Source organism: Anomaloglossus baeobatrachus, chromosome 6 (assembly GCF_048569485.1).
Source record: "Anomaloglossus baeobatrachus isolate aAnoBae1 chromosome 6, aAnoBae1.hap1, whole genome shotgun sequence".
Taxonomy (NCBI): domain Eukaryota; kingdom Metazoa; phylum Chordata; class Amphibia; order Anura; family Aromobatidae; genus Anomaloglossus; species Anomaloglossus baeobatrachus.
In genome coordinates, this window is record NC_134358.1 from 43,256,012 (window position 1) to 43,277,216 (window position 21,205).

Here is a 21,205-nt window from a genome sequence, read left to right on the forward strand (position 1 = left end):
GGGGTGTAAAGGTATTATCGGAGGAGAGGGGGGGTACTCTAAATTTTAACAAAACCCAATTGCAGAAATGATTTTTATCCCTTAATATATGTAAGTAAACAGAAAAATCCGACTGTTGAACAACCCCTTTAAAAAAGTTGTTTTTTCGGGCAAAAAAAAAAAATGGTGGTTAATAAAGCTACTTTTTTTTTTCGAGAGTGAGATCAGTTTCTTTGTGAAAATGTCAGGGTGAAATGTATAATCCGTGAGTGAACTGTCATTCAGGGACGACCGGTTGCTGTCGGACAGAAAGCCGCCATTGTCCCAGCTTCACAGAACAATCTGTTATCGCGCGGAGAGGTTCACTACGACCTTTGAATTAATCCTGGTAATTTTTTTTTCTTTAGTAATGAAAGAAGCCCGAGCTTCACAAAGAGGCAACGAGAATTACTCAGATGATGAGGTGGATAAAATTTCTTTTAAAAGGCTGTTGAGTAGGAATGTTTTTTTGGAGACTGATGATTCCCAATATCACTAACTCGTTCCCAGGTCTTCCACTCTTTTGGGAGCTGTCTGCCAAAGGCTCTATTTTAAGGGAAACAATAAACCTGAAATTGCTGCTATAATACGACTACTCACAACTGTGCATGTAAAAGTCTCCGAAAGATGTAGTAATATTTGATACATGGCTATCGAATGTCACAGCTATCGGCCATCCACATATGCTGGTGTTGATACTTCAGGTGGTACAGTGTTCATTATATTTGGTTTATTGCAACAGAACTACACTAAAAGGGGACCTGTCACTTGCCATAAACATGCCATTAGTTTTACCATATCTAAAAGCCACTATTCTCCTGATTCTGGCAATGTTTTTATTTTGTTCCTGCGCCTCTCCGATCCTGAGATATGGACTCTTCTTCTCTGTATGTAAATCTAGTCTTGTAAAGTGGGAGTGGTCGTCAACCCTTGTGTGGGCGTGGTAATTAGGGCCACACCCACTTAGCTAATAAGATTGGATTTATATGCATGGAATTAGGAGGCGTATCTTGGGAACAGAGAGGAGCAGAAACAAAAGAAAAGCAACGTCGGATTCGGGAAAACAGCGGCGTTTACACCAGATAGACGTATTTGTAGAAAATGATAGGTTTTCCCTAACGAGATCTCTCTCTGGCATTCAACTTTTGGATAAGCTACTACTAAGATTTCCTTAGGCCATACCTGTGCACTGCAGAAGATAGATCTCTGAGAAGTCACCAGAATGACAGCCACCCTTGCTTAGATTTCAGTGCTTGGCTTTTAAGGTTTCATCCTATTGAAGGACCACTCTTTATTAAGAGTGCTGCGACAACCCCTTTAAAAGTTTCTTGTTACAGTAAATACAAAAAGCAGGTGTGGACATATAATTGTCATAACTTACTGTGCAACCACAGAGGCCCAAGAAGTAAGGGATCCACATCCACCTCCAAAGCAGATGTACACTGATGAGCAAAAGGGTAACAATGCTTTGAACTTGTGGCTTTCAGGCTCCATATCTCCCAATACACTACAGCTTTGAGCGTGAGACGATTTTCATTTTATAGACCATCATCTTGGCTATCTCATACATAAATGTGACTTGCAGATATTTATCATATAATTATTTATGCAGATTATTGTCATGTCACTGCATTGTTACTGTTTTGCTCCTGCTGTTTTGAAAAATCTTTTTCTTCCTGTATACTACAAATTACAACCTGTTCTCACATTCCCTAATAGCTCAGTGTGTTGTTAGGTTGAATCCCAAGGAAAAGGTCAGTAGTTCCAGTCGAGGAGCCGCCATGAAGAAGATTTTCCGAGAAGAGAAAACACATCATCCAGCTCATCGATAGTGGTCTCATGGCCAAGAAAATTGCCAAACTGCATCAGGTAAGGCCATGACAGGTGGAAGAATAAGAAATGAAGTCCGTTCATCCATTCAAAAGACAAAAGGTGACGTCCAGGCAAATTATATCAGAGTCAACAAGTCGCTCATCACAAGAGTTATCAGTTCTGGTCACACCCGGCAGTGGAGGCGGCTCATCTGCTTCATAATAGTGAGATCACAGACGTCCATGCAAACACCGAGCGACGCACGTTACACAAGTCTGGAATGGTGGCCCAAAAAAAGGCGAAGAAGCCTCAACTACAATATCATCATAAGAAGTGTCGGCTCAAGTTTGCAAAGAAGAACCAAAAGTAGAAGATTGGAAACGGGTGATTTTGAGCGATGAAATGAAAGTCAATAGACGGCTCTGATGAGGGCAAATGGGTCTGGAAGAAACATTGGGGAAAAAGGAGCCAACAGATCGAGAAACTGAAAGAACTGTCAAGTTCGGTGGAAGAAGCCTGATGATATGAAGGTGTTCCACAGCCAAAGGCATTGGACACTTGACCAGGATGGATGGTGGTCTCCATGCTGAGCTATATGTGAGTGTCCTACAAGATGAGTTACTTCGTACACTCGAGTGCTATGGGTATAATTAGGACGACATAGTGTCCAGCAGAACTACGACCCGAAGCATACGGCGAGATTGGAGAAGAAATGGATCAATGAGAATGAAGTAGAGGAGCTGGATTATCTCCACAATCCCCAGACCTCAACCCAATCCAATACTTGTGGGTAGCGTTGATAAAAAAAAAAGCTGTATACATCCCCAAGTGAGGAGACCAGTATACACAGACATTGGGAACGTGTAGAAGAGACCTGGGATCAGATCTCAGTGGAGACATGCTTGAATCTGATGGAGAGCCCAAAAGGATTCAGACAAAGGTGGATTTAAAAAATACTAGCAAAGATGAAAATTTAGAGTTTTAGGAGCAAAACAGTAACAATGCAGTGACATGACAAGAATCTGCATAACTAATCATATGCTAAACAGGCACAAGTCACATTTAGGTAAGAGATAGCCAAGATGATTGTGTATAAAATGAAGGTCGTCTCACGCTCAAAGCTGTAGTGGATGGTGAGATATGGAGCCTGAAAGGCAAAAGCTCAAAACATTGTTACCCTTTTGCTTGTCAGTGTAGTTGCGCATTATGCGGAGCTATTAGACTGCGAAGGATTCTGCCATATGCTGTTCTCATTGCACAGGGTCCATCTTCTGTTTGTGTCCACTTTGGCTTAAAGGGTTTTATGACATTAGAAAACATTGCTCCTTCTTCAGCAACATCTAAGTCCAAGGACTTTATTCCTTTTGGGCATTTTTTTTAAACCTTCAATATTGGGTGGAGCATAGTTTTCTGTATCTGATAATTACCACCCAAAAAAATGGCTGATATGTTTCCAATAGTGGGCAAAATGTGTCGGAGATGAAGCCATTGTAGAAATCGTACTGTAATTAGCAATAGAGCGCGCACACACACTCAATGGGGTTAGGGCTTCGTTTTGGTGTAAAGTTGTTGTAGAATATGTCTCCTGATCTCCTTTTTTGTGAGTTTTCTTCTCCAATCTCATCCAAAGTCCTCTTCAGAATTCACCACACGGAAGAAAGCAACATAAAATAAGTTCTAGTAGATCTATACCGTATATTGCACGATCAGTAATTATTTTTTTTTTATATTTTTAGGGAAGTTACCCAGTTTGGGAAGATTTTATTAACAAAGCTGGAAAACTGCAGTCACAGCTCAGGTAAGCGGTCTGGAAAACGTATGAATAATTGAGCCGTCCCCAACAAAACTCTTCCTCGCTCTGTGTGTGTGTGTGTGTGTGTGTGTGTGTGTGTGTGTATATGTGTATATGTATATTTTTTGCTTATACCCAGATTGTTTACGCAACCATAAAGCTTTATTTATTTTACAGTTTTGCATTCCGCTGGCTGCTTTCTGCCCTTTTACATTTGTAGATATCAGTCAAGGAGAGGCATGTTTGATCAGTATTAGTTTTAGGGTCCCATCAAAGACGTACACCTTGTCGTGGTTGGTGGGCTCTGAAGTGCATGAACTGTCTAATTTGTGTGCGAAGTACCTTCATTTTAGAATTCTATTCTATATAACATTAATACTGTTCAAATTTGATATATGAAGGCAAATGACAATAACAGCAATCTGGATACACATACACAAATCCAGAATGTGTTACTGGGAGAGACACACAGATTTCACATCCAGCCTTTATGACTGGGGAGAGACAGAGCTCACAGCCAGCCCATATTACTGGGAGAGAGACACAGATCTCACATCCAGCCTATATTACTGGGAGAGACACGCAGAGCTCACATCCAGCCTATATTACTGGGGAGACACACAGATCTCAAATCCAGCCTATATTACTGGGAGAGACACATAGAGCTCACATCCAGCCTATATTACTGGGAGAAACACACAGAGCTCACATCCAGACTAGATTACTGGGAGAGACACACACAGAGCTCACATCCAGCCTATATTACTGGGAGAGACACACAGAGCTCACATCCAGCCTATATTACTGGGAGAGACACACAGAGCTCACATCCAGCCTATATTACTGGGAGAGACACACAGAGCTCACATCCAGCCTATATTACTGAAGAGACACACAATTCTCACATCCAGCCTATATTACTGGAGAGACACACAGAGCTCACATCTAGCCTATATTACTGGAGAGACACACAGTTCTCACATCCAGCCTATATTACTGGGAGATACACACAGAGCTCACATCCAGCCTATATTACTGGGAGAAACACACATAGCTCACATCCAGACTAGATTACTGGGAGAGACACACAGATCTCAAATCCAGCCTTTATTACTGAGACACACAGAGCTCACATTTAGCCTGTATTGTTGAGTACTGAGCAAGACACAGGGCTCACATCCAGCGTATATTACTGGGAGACACACACATTTCACATCCAGCCTATATTACTGGGAGAGACACACAGAGCTCACATCCAGCCTGTATTACTGAGAGAGACACACAGAGCTCACATCCAGCCTATATTACTGGGAGAGACACACAGAGCTCACATCCAGCCTATATTACTGGGAGAAACACACAGAGCTCACATCCAGCCTATATTACTGGGAGAGACACACGAAGCTCACATCCAACCTATATTACTGGAGACACACACAGACCTCACATCCAGCCTATATTACTGGGAGAGACACACAGAGCTCACATTTAGCCTGTATTGTTGAGTACTGAGCAAGACACAGGGCTCACATCCAGCGTATATTACTGGGAGACACACACATTTCACATCCAGCCTATATTACTGGGAGAGACACACAGAGCTCACATCCAGCCTGTATTACTGAGAGAGACACACAGAGCTCACATCCAGCCTATATTACTGGGAGAGACACACAGAGCTCACATCCAGCCTATATTACTGGGAGAAACACACAGAGCTCACATCCAGCCTATATTACTGGGAGAGACACACGAAGCTCACATCCAACCTATATTACTGGAGACACACACAGACCTCACATCCAGCCTATATTACTGGGAGAGACACACAGAGCTCACATCCAGCCTATATTACTGGAGAGACACACACAGAGCACACATCCAGCCTATATTACTGGGAGAGACACACAGAGCTCACATCCAGCCTATATTACTGGGGAGATACACAGAGCTCACATCCAGACTATATTACTGGGGGAGACACACACATTTCACATCCAGCCTATATTACTGGGAGAGACACACAGAGCTCACATCCAGCCTGTATTACTGAGAGAGACACACAGAGCTCACATCCAGCCTGTATTACTGAGAGACACTCCCACAAGAGAACATTTTGAAATTTGGATCATGTTGCAAACAATGAGGGGCTGTGAAAATTGATGGAATGAAGAATGCAGTCTGAATAGTGTAATTTTACTAACCTAAGAAAAACAAATGTTCATGTCAGAGGTGACCGTAGCCTTTAACATAGTTTAATAATGGGCCATGTGTGTGTGTTTACATCAAAAAAAACCCAAAAAACCCAACAACCCTACTAAATTTGGGCTGTCAAGTTACCAGTGCAGCCAATCAGTGTCCATTAATTGGCTGCAGCAGTCACTGAGCAACCCCCACCACAAAGGAAAGCCAGGAGACTGATGGAGAATACCATCCTTTAAGTGGAGGAGCGGTGAGGTCCTTTTTTAGGTTTTATTTTTATGTTTTCACCCCCATTTCCCCATTTTTAAACTAAGTCAAATTAGAGGACAACCCCTTTAAGTTACTGATTAACAGGATCCAAGATTTGTGACCACCATCAATCACTATAATTGAGGAGCTACTGGCCCTCTTGTACAGCCATAGCACCAATGTGATACCGGCACAGCACCAAGTCACAGGTGGAAGAGTCAAAAAATCAGTGGGCGCTGTCCTCACTGCCCCCTAATAATGACCAGAGATCCATATCCTTATTGATACCAATGTCCTGCCTCTCTGCTCAGTGTGAGGCCCAGAGGAGACGCTGCCGGGCTGTGCTGGACGGAGGAGGATGACCGGCATTAGATGATCTCTACGAGACATGACAACTTGTCAATGAAAGTGCTAGTCTGGGCTTTCTGAAACTGGGTCGCTGACGGGGGGGGGGGGAAGCTGACGTCTCCTATGCGCAATCCTCTCTGCACAGCAACTCCATCGCCTGCACAAAAGATAGCTCTGTCTCCATAGTAACAGAAGAGCGCAGACCGAGGGAGAGCAAAGAGCCAAACATACCCCCATGTCGCCTGGAAATACCGCGGCCTCTGTCTGCAGACACCGGAGGGTGCATAAAAGAGGAGGAAATCTGTCCTGTCTATTACTTATACACTCAGAGACAAAGGAAATGTGAAGCAGTTATCCATAGTATCCATCCATCTATTCATACATATATCCATCCATCCATCCATCTACCCATGCATCCATGTACCCATGCATCCATCCATCCATGTACCCATGCATCCATCCATCCATGTACCCATGCATCCATCCATCCATCTACCCATGCATCCATCCATCCATCTACCCATGCATCCATCCATCCATCTACCCATGCATCCATCCATCCATCTACCCATGCATCCATCCATCCATCTACCCATGCATCCATCCATCCATCTACCCATGCATCCATCCATCCATCTACCCATGCATCCATCCATCCATCTACCCATGCATCCATCCATCCATCTACCCATGCATCCATCCATCCATCTACCCATGCATCCATCCATCCATCTACCCATGCATCCATCCATCCATCTACCCATGCATCCATCCATCCATCTACCCATACATCCATCCATCCATCTACCCATGCATCCATCCATCTACCCATGCATCCATCCATCTACCCATGCATCCATCCATCTACCCATGCATCCATCCATCTACCCATGCATCCATCCATCTACCCATGCATCCATCCATCTACCCATGCATCCATCCATCTACCCATGCATCCATCCATCTACCCATGCATCCATCCATCTACCCATGCATCCATCCATCTACCCATGCATCCATCCATCTACCCATGCATCCATCCATCTACCCATGCATCCATCCATCTACCCATGCATCCATCCATCTACCCATGCATCCATCCATCTACCCATGCATCCATCCATCTACCCATGCATCCATCCATCTACCCATGCATCCATCCATCTACCCATGCATCCATCCATCTACCCATGCATCCATCCATCTACCCATGCATCCATCCATCTACCCATGCATCCATCCATCTACCCATGCATCCATCCATCTACCCATGCATCCATCCATCTACCCATGCATCCATCCATCTACCCATGCATCCATCCATCTACCCATGCATCCATCCATCTACCCATGCATCCATCCATCTACCCATGCATCCATCCATCTACCCATGCATCCATCCATCTACCCATGCATCCATCCATCTACCCATGCATCCATCCATCTACCCATGCATCCATCCATCTACCCATGCATCCATCCATCTACCCATGCATCCATCCATCTACCCATGCATCCATCCATCTACCCATGCATCCATCCATCTACCCATGCATCCATCCATCTACCCATGCATCCATCCATCTACCCATGCATCCATCCATCTACCCATGCATCCATCCATCTACCCATGCATCCATCCATCTACCCATGCATCCATCCATCTACCCATGCATCCATCCATCTACCCATGCATCCATCCATCTACCCATGCATCCATCCATCTACCCATGCATCCATCCATCTACCCATGCATCCATCCATCTACCCATGCATCCATCCATCTACCCATGCATCCATCCATCTACCCATGCATCCATCCATCTACCCATGCATCCATCCATCTACCCATGCATCCATCCATCTACCCATGCATCCATCCATCTACCCATGCATCCATCCATCTACCCATGCATCCATCCATCTACCCATGCATCCATCCATCTACCCATGCATCCATCCATCTACCCATGCATCCATCCATCTACCCATGCATCCATCCATCTACCCATGCATCCATCCATCTACCCATGCATCCATCCATCTACCCATGCATCCATCCATCTACCCATGCATCCATCCATCTACCCATGCATCCATCCATCTACCCATGCATCCATCCATCTACCCATGCATCCATCCATCTACCCATGCATCCATCCATCTACCCATGCATCCATCCATCTACCCATGCATCCATCCATCTACCCATGCATCCATCCATCTACCCATGCATCCATCCATCTACCCATGTACCCATGCATCCATCCATCCATCTACCCATGCATCCATCCATCCATCTACCCATGCATCCATCCATCCATCTACCCATGCATCCATCCATCCATCTACCCATGCATCCATCCATCCATCTACCCATGCATCCATCCATCCATCTACCCATGCATCCATCCATCCATCTACCCATGCATCCATCCATCCATCTACCCATGCATCCATCCATCTACCCATGCATCCATCCATCCATCTACCCATGCATCCATCCATCTACCCATGCATCCATCCATCTACCCATGCATCCATCCATCTACCCATGCATCCATCCATCCACCCATGCATCCATCCATCCACCCATGCATCCATGCATCCATCCATCCACCCATGCATCCATCCACCCATGCATCCATCCACCCATGCATCCATCCACCCATGCATCCATCCACCCATGCATCCATCCACCCATGCATCCATCCACCCATGCATCCATCCACCCATGCATCCATCCACCCATGCATCCATCCATCCATCCATCCACCCATGCATCCATCCATCCACCCATGCATCCATCCATCCACCCATGCATCCATCCACCCATGCATCCATCCATCCACCCATGCATCCATCCATCCACCCACCCATGCATCCATCCATCCATCCACCCATGCATCCATCCATCCACCCACCCATGCATCCATCCATCCATCCACCCATGCATCCATCCATCCACCCATGCATCCATCCATCCACCCATGCATCCATCCACCCATGCATCCATCCACCCATGCATCCATCCACCCATGCATCCATCCATCCACCCATGCATCCATCCATCCACCCATGCATCCATCCATCCACCCATCCACCCATGCATCCATCCATCCACCCATGCATCCATCCACCCATGCATCCATCCACCCATGCGTCCATCCATCCATGCGTCCATCCATCCTTCTACCCATGCATGCGTCCATCCATCCATCTACCCATTCATCCATCCATCCATGCGTCCATCCATCCTTCTACCCATGCATGCGTCCATCCATCCATCTACCCATGCATCCATCCATCCATCTACCCATGCATCCATCCATCCATCTACCCATGCATCCATCCATCTACCCATGCATCCATCCATCCACCCATGCATCCATCCATCCACCCACCCATGCATCCATCCACCCATGCATCCATCCACCCATGCATCCACCCATGCATCCATCCACCCATGCATCCATCCATCCACCCATGCATCCATCCATCCACCCATGCATCCATCCATGCATCCATCCATGCATCCATCCATCCATCCACCCATGCATCCATCCACCCATGCGTCCATCCACCCATGCGTCCATCCACCCATGCGTCCATCCACCCATGCGTCCATCCACCCATGCGTCCATCCACCCATGCGTCCATCCATCCTTCTACCCATGCATGCGTCCATCCATCCATCTACCCATGCATGCGTCCATCCATCCATCTACCCATGCATGCGTCCATCCATCCATCTACCCATTCATCCATCCATCCATCCATCCATGCGTCCATCCATCCTTCTACCCATGCATGCGTCCATCCATCCATCTACCCATGCATCCAACCATCCATCCATCTACCCATGCATCCATCCATCCATCTACCCATGCATCCATCCATCTACCCATGCATCCATAATAATAATAATAATAATAATTTTATTCATTTATATAGCGCTATTAATTCCACAGCGCTTTACATACATTAGCATACACTGTCCCCATTGGGGCTCACAATCTAGAGTCCCTATCTGTATGTTTTTGGAGTGTGGGAGGAAACCGGAGACCCCGGAGAAAACCCACGCAAACACAGGGAGAACATACAAACTCCTTGCAGATCCATCTACCCATGCATCCATCCATCTACCCATGCATCCATCCATCTACCCATGCATCCATCCATCTACCCATGCATCCATCCATCTACCCATGCATCCATCCATCTACCCATGCATCCATCCATCCATCCATCCATCTACCCATGCATCCATCCATCCATCCATCTACCCATGCATCCATCCATCTACCCATGCATCCATCCATCTACCCATGCATCCATCCATCTACCCATGCATCCATCCATCTACCCATGCATCCATCCATCTACCCATGCATCCATCCATCTACCCATGCATCCATCCATCTACCCATGCATCCATCCATCTACCCATGCATCCATCCATCTACCCATGCATCCATCCATCTACCCATGCATCCATCCATCTACCCATGCATCCATCCATCTACCCATGCATCCATCCATCTACCCATGCATCCATCCATCTACCCATGCATCCATCCATCTACCCATGCATCCATCCATCTACCCATGCATCCATCCATCTACCCATGCATCCATCCATCTACCCATGCATCCATCCATCTACCCATGCATCCATCCATCTACCCATGCATCCATCCATCTACCCATGCATCCATCCATCTACCCATGCATCCATCCATCTACCCATGCATCCATCCATCTACCCATGCATCCATCCATCTACCCATGCATCCATCCATCTACCCATGCATCCATCCACCTACCCATGCATCCATCCACCCACCCATGCATCCATCCACCCACCCATGCATCCATCCACCCACCCATGCATCCATCCACCCACCCATGCATCCATCCACCCACCCATGCATCCATCCACCCACCCATGCATCCATCCACCCACCCATGCATCCATCCACCCACCCATGCATCCATCCACCCACCCATGCATCCATCCACCCACCCATGCATCCATCCACCCACCCATGCATCCATCCACCCACCCATGCATCCATCCACCCACCCATGCATCCATCCACCCACCCATGCATCCATCCACCCACCCATGCATCCATCCACCCACCCATGCATCCATCCACCCACCCATGCATCCATCCACCCACCCATGCATCCATCCACCCACCCATGCATCCATCCACCCACCCATGCATCCATCCACCCACCCATGCATCCATCCACCCACGCATCCATCCATCCACCCATGCATCCATCCACCCATGCATCCATCCACGCATGCATCCATCCATCCACGCATGCATCCATCCATCCACGCATGCATCCATCCATCCAGCCATGCATCCATCCATCCACCCATGCATCCATCCATCCACCCATGCATTTATCCATCCACCCATGCATCCATCCACCCATGCATCCATCCACCCATGCATCCATCCACCCATGCATCCATCCATCCACCCATCCACCCATGCATCCATCCACCCATCCACCCATGCATCCATCCATCCACCCACCCATGCATCCATCCATCCACCCATGCATCCATCCATCCATGCATCCATCCATCCATGCGTCCATCCATGCATCCATCCATCCATGCGTCCATCCATGCGTCCATCCATCCATCCATGCATCCATCCATCCATGCGTCCATCCATCCATGCGTCCATCCATCCATGCGTCCATCCATCCATGCGTCCATCCATGCATGCGTCCATCCATGCATGCGTCCATCCATGCATGCGTCCATCCATCCATGCGTCCATCCATCCATGCGTCCATCCATCCATGCGTCCATGCGTCCATCCATCCATGCGTCCATCCATCCATGCGTCCATGCGTCCATCCATCCATGCGTCCATCCATGCGTCCATGCGTCCATCCATCCATGCGTCCATCCATCCATGCGTCCATCCATCCATGCGTCCATCCATCCATGCGTCCATCCATCCATGCGTCCATCCATCCATGCGTCCATCCATCCACCCATGCATCCATCCATCCACCCATGCATTTATCCATCCACCCATGCATCCATCCACCCATGCATCCATCCACCCATGCATCCATCCACCCATGCATCCATCCATCCACCCATCCACCCATGCATCCATCCATCCACCCACCCATGCATCCATCCATCCACCCATGCATCCATCCATCCACCCATGCATCCATCCATCCATGCATCCATCCATCCATGCGTCCATCCATGCATCCATCCATCCATGCGTCCATCCATGCGTCCATCCATCCATCCATGCATCCATCCATCCATGCGTCCATCCATCCATGCGTCCATCCATCCATGCGTCCATCCATCCATGCGTCCATCCATGCATGCGTCCATCCATGCATGCGTCCATCCATGCATGCGTCCATCCATCCATGCGTCCATCCATCCATGCGTCCATCCATCCATGCGTCCATGCGTCCATCCATCCATGCGTCCATCCATCCATGCGTCCATGCGTCCATCCATCCATGCGTCCATCCATGCGTCCATGCGTCCATCCATCCATGCGTCCATCCATCCATGCGTCCATCCATCCATGCGTCCATCCATCCATGCGTCCATCCATCCATGCGTCCATCCATCCATGCGTCCATCCATCCATGCGTCCATCCATGCATGCGTCCATCCATGCATGCGTCCATCCATCCATGCGTCCATCCATCCATGCGTCCATCCATCCATGCGTCCATGCGTCCATCCATCCATGCGTCCATCCATCCATGCGTCCATGCGTCCATCCATCCATGCGTCCATCCATGCGTCCATGCGTCCATCCATCCATGCGTCCATCCATCCATGCGTCCATCCATCCATGCGTCCATCCATCCATGCGTCCATCCATCCATGCGTCCATCCATCCATGCGTCCATCCATCCATGCGTCCATCCATCCATGCGTCCATCCATCCATGCGTCCATCCATCCATGCGTCCATCCATCCATGCGTCCATCCATCCATGCGTCCATCCATCCATGCGTCCATCCACCCATGCATCCATCCACCCACCCATGCATCCATCCATCCACCCATGCATCCATCCATCCACCCATGCATCCATCCATCCACCCATGCATCCATCCATCCATCCATCCACCCATGCATCCATCCACCCATGCATCCATCCATCCACCCATGCATCCATCCATCCACCCATGCGTCCATCCACCCATGCGTCCATCCACCCATGCGTCCATCCACCCATGCGTCCATCCACCCATGCGTCCATCCACCCATGCGTCCATCCACCCATGCGTCCATCCACCCATCCACCCATGCGTCCATCCATCCATCCATCCATCCACCCATGCGTCCATCCATGCGTCCATCCATCCATCCACCCATGCGTCCATCCATCCATCCACCCATGCGTCCATCCATCCATCCACCCATGCGTCCATCCATCCATCCACCCATGCGTCCATCCATCCATCCATCCACCCATGCGTCCATCCATCCATCCACCCATGCGTCCATCCATCCACCCATGCGTCCATCCATCCATCCACCCATGCGTCCATCCATCCATCCATCCATCCATGCGTCCATCCGTCCATCCATCCATGCGTCCATGCGTCCATCCATCCATCCATGCGTCCATCCATCCATGCGTCCATCCATGCATCCGTCCATCCATGCATCCATCCATCCATGCGTCCATCCATGCATCCATCCATCCATGCGTCCATCCATGCGTCCATCCATCCATCCATGCATCCATCCATCCATGCGTCCATCCATCCATGCGTCCATCCATCCATGCGTCCATCCATCCATGCGTCCATCCATGCATGCGTCCATCCATGCATGCGTCCATCCATCCATGCGTCCATCCATCCATGCGTCCATCCATCCATGCGTCCATCCATCCATGCGTCCATGCGTCCATCCATCCATGCGTCCATGCGTCCATCCGTCCATGCGTCCATCCGTCCATGCGTCCATCCATCCATGCGTCCATCCATCCATGCGTCCATCCATCCATGCGTCCATCCATCCATGCGTCCATCCATCCATGCGTCCATCCATCCATGCGTCCATCCATCCATGCGTCCATCCATCCATGCGTCCATCCATCCATGCGTCCATCCATCCATGCGTCCATCCATCCATCCATCCATGCGTCCATCCATCCATCCATCCATGCGTCCATCCATCCATCCATCCATGCGTCCATCCATCCATCCATCCATGCGTCCATCCATCCATCCATGCGTCCATCCATCCATCCATCCATCCATGCGTCCATCCATCCATCCATGCGTCCATCCATCCATCCATGCGTCCATCCATCCATCCATGCGTCCATCCATCCATCCATCCATGCGTCCATCCATCCATCCATGCATCCATCCATCCATGCGTCCATCGATCCATCCATGCGTCCATCGATCCATCTACCCCTGCGTCTATCGATCCATCTACCCCTGCGTCTATCGATCCATCTACCCCTGCGTCTATCGATCCATCTACCCCTGCGTCTATCGATCCATCTACCCCTGCGTCCATCGATCCATCTACCCCTGCGTCCATCGATCCATCTACCCCTGCGTCCATCGATCCATCTACCCCTGCGTCCATCGATCCATCTACCCCTGCGTCCATCTACCCCCTGCGTCCATCTACCCCTTGCGTCCATCTACCCCCTGCGTCCATCTACCCCTGCGTCCATCCATCGATCCATCTACCCCCTGCGTCCATCTACCCCCTGCGTCCATCCATCGATCCATCTACCCCTGCGTCCATCCATCGATCCATCTACCCCTGCGTCCATCCATCGATCCATCTACCCCTGCGTCCATCCATCGATCCATCTACCCCTGCGTCCATCCATCGATCCATCTACCCCTGCGTCCATCCATCTACCAATGCGTCTTTCCGTCTATGCATCCATCTTGCAAAAATATTCATACCATTTAAACATTTTACTATCTTACACCCACAAACTGAAATATGTTTTATTGGTATTATGTATGTGATACTTCCTACTTAGTGTTGGTATATTTGGAAAGTGTAAAAAAAAAAATGACAGGGTTTTCTAAATATTTTAAATCTGAAAATTGTGACATGCATTTGTATTCAGCCCCCCCCCTCCCCTCCCTTGGTTTGATTCCCCTAAATAACATTTAGAAGTCATCTAATTAATAAATTGAGTCCTCCTGTGTGTAATTTACTCTCAGCATAACTACAGCTGTTCTGTGAAGGCCTCAGAGGTGTGTGAGAACATCAGGGATCAAACAGAATCAGGAAAACCAAGAAACAGAACAGACAGGTCAGGGATAAAGTGGTGGAGAAGTGTAAAGCAGGGTTAGGTTATAAAAAAAAAAAAAAAAAAATTATAGCCCAAACTGTGAACATCTCACTGTTCAATTAATCATCCAACAATGGAGTGAGTATAGCACAACTGCAAACTTACAAGACATGGCCGTCCACCTAAACTGACATCCCAAGATGGAGAACACTAATTAGAGAAGCAGCCAAGAGGTCCCTGGTCACTGAAGGAGCCTCAGAGATCACAGCTCAGGGGGGAGAATCTGTCCCCAGGAAAACAATTATTATTGGAATATTGGATTGCCAGACCTGTACACATTTATTAGTTATGGCTTAACAGGGTGTCCAAGGACGGCCTTCGTTGAGTGAGATCGCCATATCGATATCTTAGGGTGCCAACCCCCACGATGGGTAGGTCACCAGCACACTACGGCTTTTTATGGCCAGATAGCTGTGTTCTGACCTATAACCTAGATCCATTTTTACCTTATTGAATTTTTTGTAAATTTGGGAGTATTCCCTACTAGATTTTAAGTTAATTGTTAATTGCTATTTTTCAACATGGACCCTTTAAAGTTCTGTTCTCCTTTTTGGTCTTTTCGAGGAAATCGGATGACATTCGGCATCAAAGGTCGATTCAAGTTTCATCTCATATGAGACTCTTCGGATGCTATATGCTTTTGTGACCCCGACTTTAGTTGTATACTCCACTTTATAGAAGAATGGCAAGAAGAAAGACATTTTTAAAAGCAAACCATAAGAAATCCTGTTTGCAGTTTGCAAAAGGCCACAGCAAACATGTGGAAGAAAGTTCTCTGGTCAGATGAGACCAAAATAGAACGTTTTGCGATTAAATGCAAAACACTGGGTGGTGGAAAATGAATACTGCACATCACTGAAAGCACCATCCCCACAGTCACACATGGTGGAGGCAGCATCCTGCTGTGGGGAGGCTTTTCTTCAGCAGGGGCAGGGAAGCTGATCAGCGGAGATGGGAAGATAGATGGAACTAAATAGAGGACAAGTCTTGAGAAAAACCTGTTAGAGGCTGCAAAAGACTTGGGCGTAGGTTCACCTTCCAGCGGGAAAACGACCCTAAACACCCTGCCATAGCTTCAGTGGAGGGTTTCGATCAGAGCATATTCATGTGTGTGAACGGCCCAGTCACAGTCCAGACCAAAGTACCATTGAGAATCTGTGACAAGATGTGAAAATTGCTGTTCTCAGACATCTCCATCCAATCTCACTAAGTGAGAGCGAGTGCAAAAAGAAGGGGCAAAAATGTCAAGTGCAAAAAGAAGGGGCAAAAATGTCACCTCTAGATGTGCAAAGCTGGAAGAGACATCCCCCCAAATGACTTGCAGCAGTAACTGCAGCAAAAGGTGATCTACAAAGTATTGACTTGGGGGCTGAATACAAATGCACGTCACAATTTTCAGATTTATATTTTATAAAATATTTAGGGAACCCTGTACCATTTCCCTTACATTTCTCAAATCCTTACTACTTTGTGTTGGTATATCACATAAAACCCCAATATTTAAGTTTGTGGGTGTAACGTGAAAAAATGTGGGTATGAATACTTTTGCAAGGCACTGTATATCTATCTTTTTATCTGTCTATCCTCATTCATACTCTTATTTGTCAGGAGCGCTACATTTCCGTACCCTGTTTCCCCTCCTGATTTTGCCTGATCTTTTTGGAGTCCGTAAGGTCTCTCCTTTTTCTCTCGGCCCCATGATATGTGTATATGTATAATTATTTCTACACTCCCTCGTTTACATGCGCGCACACGTAGTGCTGAGTCTCAGATCTGTCGCCATAATTCATGATGACCTCGACGTCTCTGGATTTACATAGGACTGCACGTACATCTAAGATACTCCACTAACGGTCATCCTTAGTAATGTCGCTATGAGATGTGCAGGTTGTGGTTCGCACATTCTTCTTCAGGACCACTTTGTGGCTCCCGCCATCCCATAACAAGGCTTTATTAACCCTATGTAGAACATCAGATGAATAGATTCGCACTGACCTCTATTTCTTCCCTGTGGGCTTAGCTCCATCTTGTAATTTCATTGGCGTTGCCTCCCGCTGTGCCTCCGACCGAGTGAAAGCTATTGTCATTTAATTAGACATATTGTTATATGGAAACGCCGGGTGCCATCCATTATGTGCTTCTGCTAATCTGACCGCAGTGTGGCCGTTCCTAGATTCAAACAAATAGATTAAATTTCTAAGAAAAAAAAATGTAATCTGATTTTTTTGACAACCTTAACGGCTTGTGGTACAGCTCGTACCCAGCTTTCCCAGAGATCGGAAAAGTAATGTGTCTAATAACTATTATCTTCTTTTCTATAGGACCACCGTGGTGGCAGCTGCTGCCTTCCTGGATGCCTTTCAGAAGGTAGCGGACATGGCAACCAATACTCGAGGTAAGTGGCCAAATTCAGTTTGTCTAGTCATCTCGACAATTTGTTTGGATGAACTTATATAAAGAAACATTTAATGAAGAAGTTGGAATATGTAACAATGGGAATACATAACCCCCCTTTTTTGATTTCTGGTTATATCTCGTGATGCTTTATTTCTATTGTACTGTGGCTGTGCATGGTTCTGTATCTTTGTAAATAGGATAAAGCTATAGAATCTGCCACAAGCCACAGCTGTAGTATGTATGGCGCTTGCTGTAATTTGGACCTTCGCTGATTAAATAGAAATTGCCAACCCTCTGAGTTTTTTAGTTACTCAAGCTGCGCTAAATACTTCTGAACAGTTTGATAGATGGAAGACAGGGAGCGGTTGGGGTTGAGGATTGGCCATTCCAGATATCTTTGGCTCCTTTCCCTTAGGTCTTCCTGATGTGTGTGTAAAAAAGTGGGTGGCACGTTACATTTTGTCCATCCTTGTGGCAATCGATGTGTACGTGTGTACCATCTGTGTGATAAATACTGGGGAAAAACGCATGACTATGAAATGAATGGTTTTTATGTGTTAAAAATATGCAAAGATGGATGGATGTATTGGTAGGGAGAGAGAGAGACACAGATAACTATATAGATTTTATAGCTATTAAACAATTAAATAAAAAACCAATGCGAGGTCCTCTCACTATTTTTGATCAACAAAGGTAAAGCAGACAGTTGGATGCTGATATTACAAGGCTGGGAAGGTCCATGGTTATTTGGTCCTTCCCAGCCAGAAATACCAGCCAGCAGATGCTCCAATTTTGGCCCGGGGCCTCAGCTTTTCCCATTTGCTCTGGTGTGAAGGCAATCAGGGTATTGATTATTGGGGTTGATGTCTGCTGTATAGTGAGGTGTCTGCTGTATAGTGTCAGCTGACATCAAGCCTAGGGGTTAGTAATGGAGAGGGGTCTATCAGACACCCCCATTACTATCCCAATAAGTAAAGTAGATGGATATTGTCAGACAGTGCTTGTAAATACAAACAGTTGTGCAATTTACTTTAAGCCGTTCTTGAGATATTAACAATTTTGTTTACAGTTTGTTGCCTTGGAAACCGACCACCCCTGCTTGACAGAAGAACATCACCAGTGCTTACAAGCTCTTTCCTATTGAGCCTGTGTGAAGCTGACCATTGAGTGCAGCTTTACCTCGTAATCCTGGCCAGCTTTGGCGCAGCGTTTACAAGCTAGACCGCAGCGGGGGTCTGTCTCCTAAGCAACGAGCTGTAAACAAAATAAGTGTTTAACATCTCAACAATGGCTGCAAATTTCAATAAGCACAACACAGGTTCTCTTTATGGAAGGACAGACAATAGTGACGAATAGAATCTTAAAATCGCCAGACACAAAATTGCACAAACACCACCTGCAGATGTAATGGAGCTGCTAGATGTGAGAGGGTTAATGTAAAAAAAGCCCCCCGAAAGCCAGAGGACGGGGAGATCATACACTAAAGTATAGACAAATAATAGTCACCCACGTATACCTCTCCCTATATATATACCGAGGGAACATGTCACTAACCAACCATATGAGTGTAATTACCTTGAGACATGTAGGGAATGCTAGCAAACCAAGCAGGTGGCGGTGGGCGAAGCCTTGACGCGCGTTTCACCGAGCGTGGCTTTGTCAGGAGACGTGGCCATAGTGCAAAGTAAAGTATCTCTTTATGGAAGATTTGACAAAGAGTTTATGAAATCTAATTAACCCCTTTTACTCTTCCCGACCCAGGTGACTATATCGTATGATAATGTAATATTGTTAATTAGTTCGTGGACAATGGTCCAGTTCGGCTCATTAGCCAAATAATAACCGTGGCTTAGTCCTGACTGCGGTATATTATCAGTTTTAGCAGCTGGATTATCCGTTCAATAACCGCTTTTTTTTTTTTTTCTTGTTTCCAAAGAGCTTAACCCTCCTAAGCTTCACACTGAGTTGATGTAGTGCGGTGGCCGGCGCTGCATGCGCTGCTCGGGCCTAACCGTCCATATTATAAGCCGTGACCTGCCGTCAGCACCGGGCCTGAGGCGTTTTATGTGTGTGACGGCCGGAGGATAACACTCATTTATTCCTGTGCTCCCACAGTGGCCCGAGATTCACACATAGTGTATATATGTCACCTGCCTGTACAGAGCACGTACGGTCGGTGTCACGCGCTTCGGGTTGCTATCAGATTCTTATACTAGCTATTACCAAGGAATTTTTATGCTATAAAGCAAAACTTTCTGGTTTTGCCCATCTAAAGCTTTCAAACAATCTGCCCAGGGCCGGTCGGTCCTTAGGCCATGAGCTATGTAGGGCTCCTGCACACATTTTAAGCATTTTTTTAAATGTAAAAGGTTGCATATATAAATGTAATTCCGCCAAACCATGCATAAGTAATACCACAATACTATATGTAATACTATAACTCCCAACCGTCCTGGATACAGCGGGATTGTTCACTATATGTAATACTGTAACCCCCAACAGTCCCGGATACAGCGGGACTGTTCTGAATTTAGGAATCTATGCCACTATAATGGGAGGTCAGGGGTATGCCCTAATTTCACAGATGCAGCTGAATATAATGGTGGAAAAAAAGATGACGTCCTCCAGTCTTTATAAAAACCAAAGGTTATGCCGATGTGACATTCGTTGGTGACACGACTGGCAGTGAAGAAAAGGGAGGAGGAGCAGGACAGAAGTAGCACGTGTGTGTGTCTGTTTGATGCAGCCGAGCTGTGTGTATAGAATGTGTATGGATGTAGCAGAGCTGAATTAAAGCACTGTGTGTGTATTGCTGTGGCAAAGTTGAGTATGCAAGGAGTGTGTTGATGAAGCAGAACTATGTATATGTCTGTGTATTGATGTAGCAGAGCCGGATGTTTATGGGTGTGTATTGCTGTAGCAGAGCTGTGTGTTTATTGAGGTAGCAGAGATGTATGTTTATAGTTGTATATTGCTGTAGCAAGGCTGTGTGTTCAAAGGGTGTATTGATGTAGCAGAG

General features: G+C 47.1%; 1 protein-coding gene across 3 annotated transcripts in view; it reads left to right on the forward strand.

Moving 5' to 3' along the window:
* Window positions 1-21,205, forward strand: part of MTSS1 (MTSS I-BAR domain containing 1) — a 218,656-nt gene that overhangs the window by 22,265 nt on the left and 175,186 nt on the right. For all 3 annotated transcript variants that reach the window (XM_075352885.1, XM_075352887.1, XM_075352886.1), the window contains exons 2-3: window positions 3,567-3,628; window positions 18,111-18,184. In XM_075352885.1, the coding sequence (XP_075209000.1) occupies window positions 3,567-3,628; window positions 18,111-18,184 (136 nt within the window). The remainder of the gene's footprint in view (window positions 1-3,566; window positions 3,629-18,110; window positions 18,185-21,205) is intronic.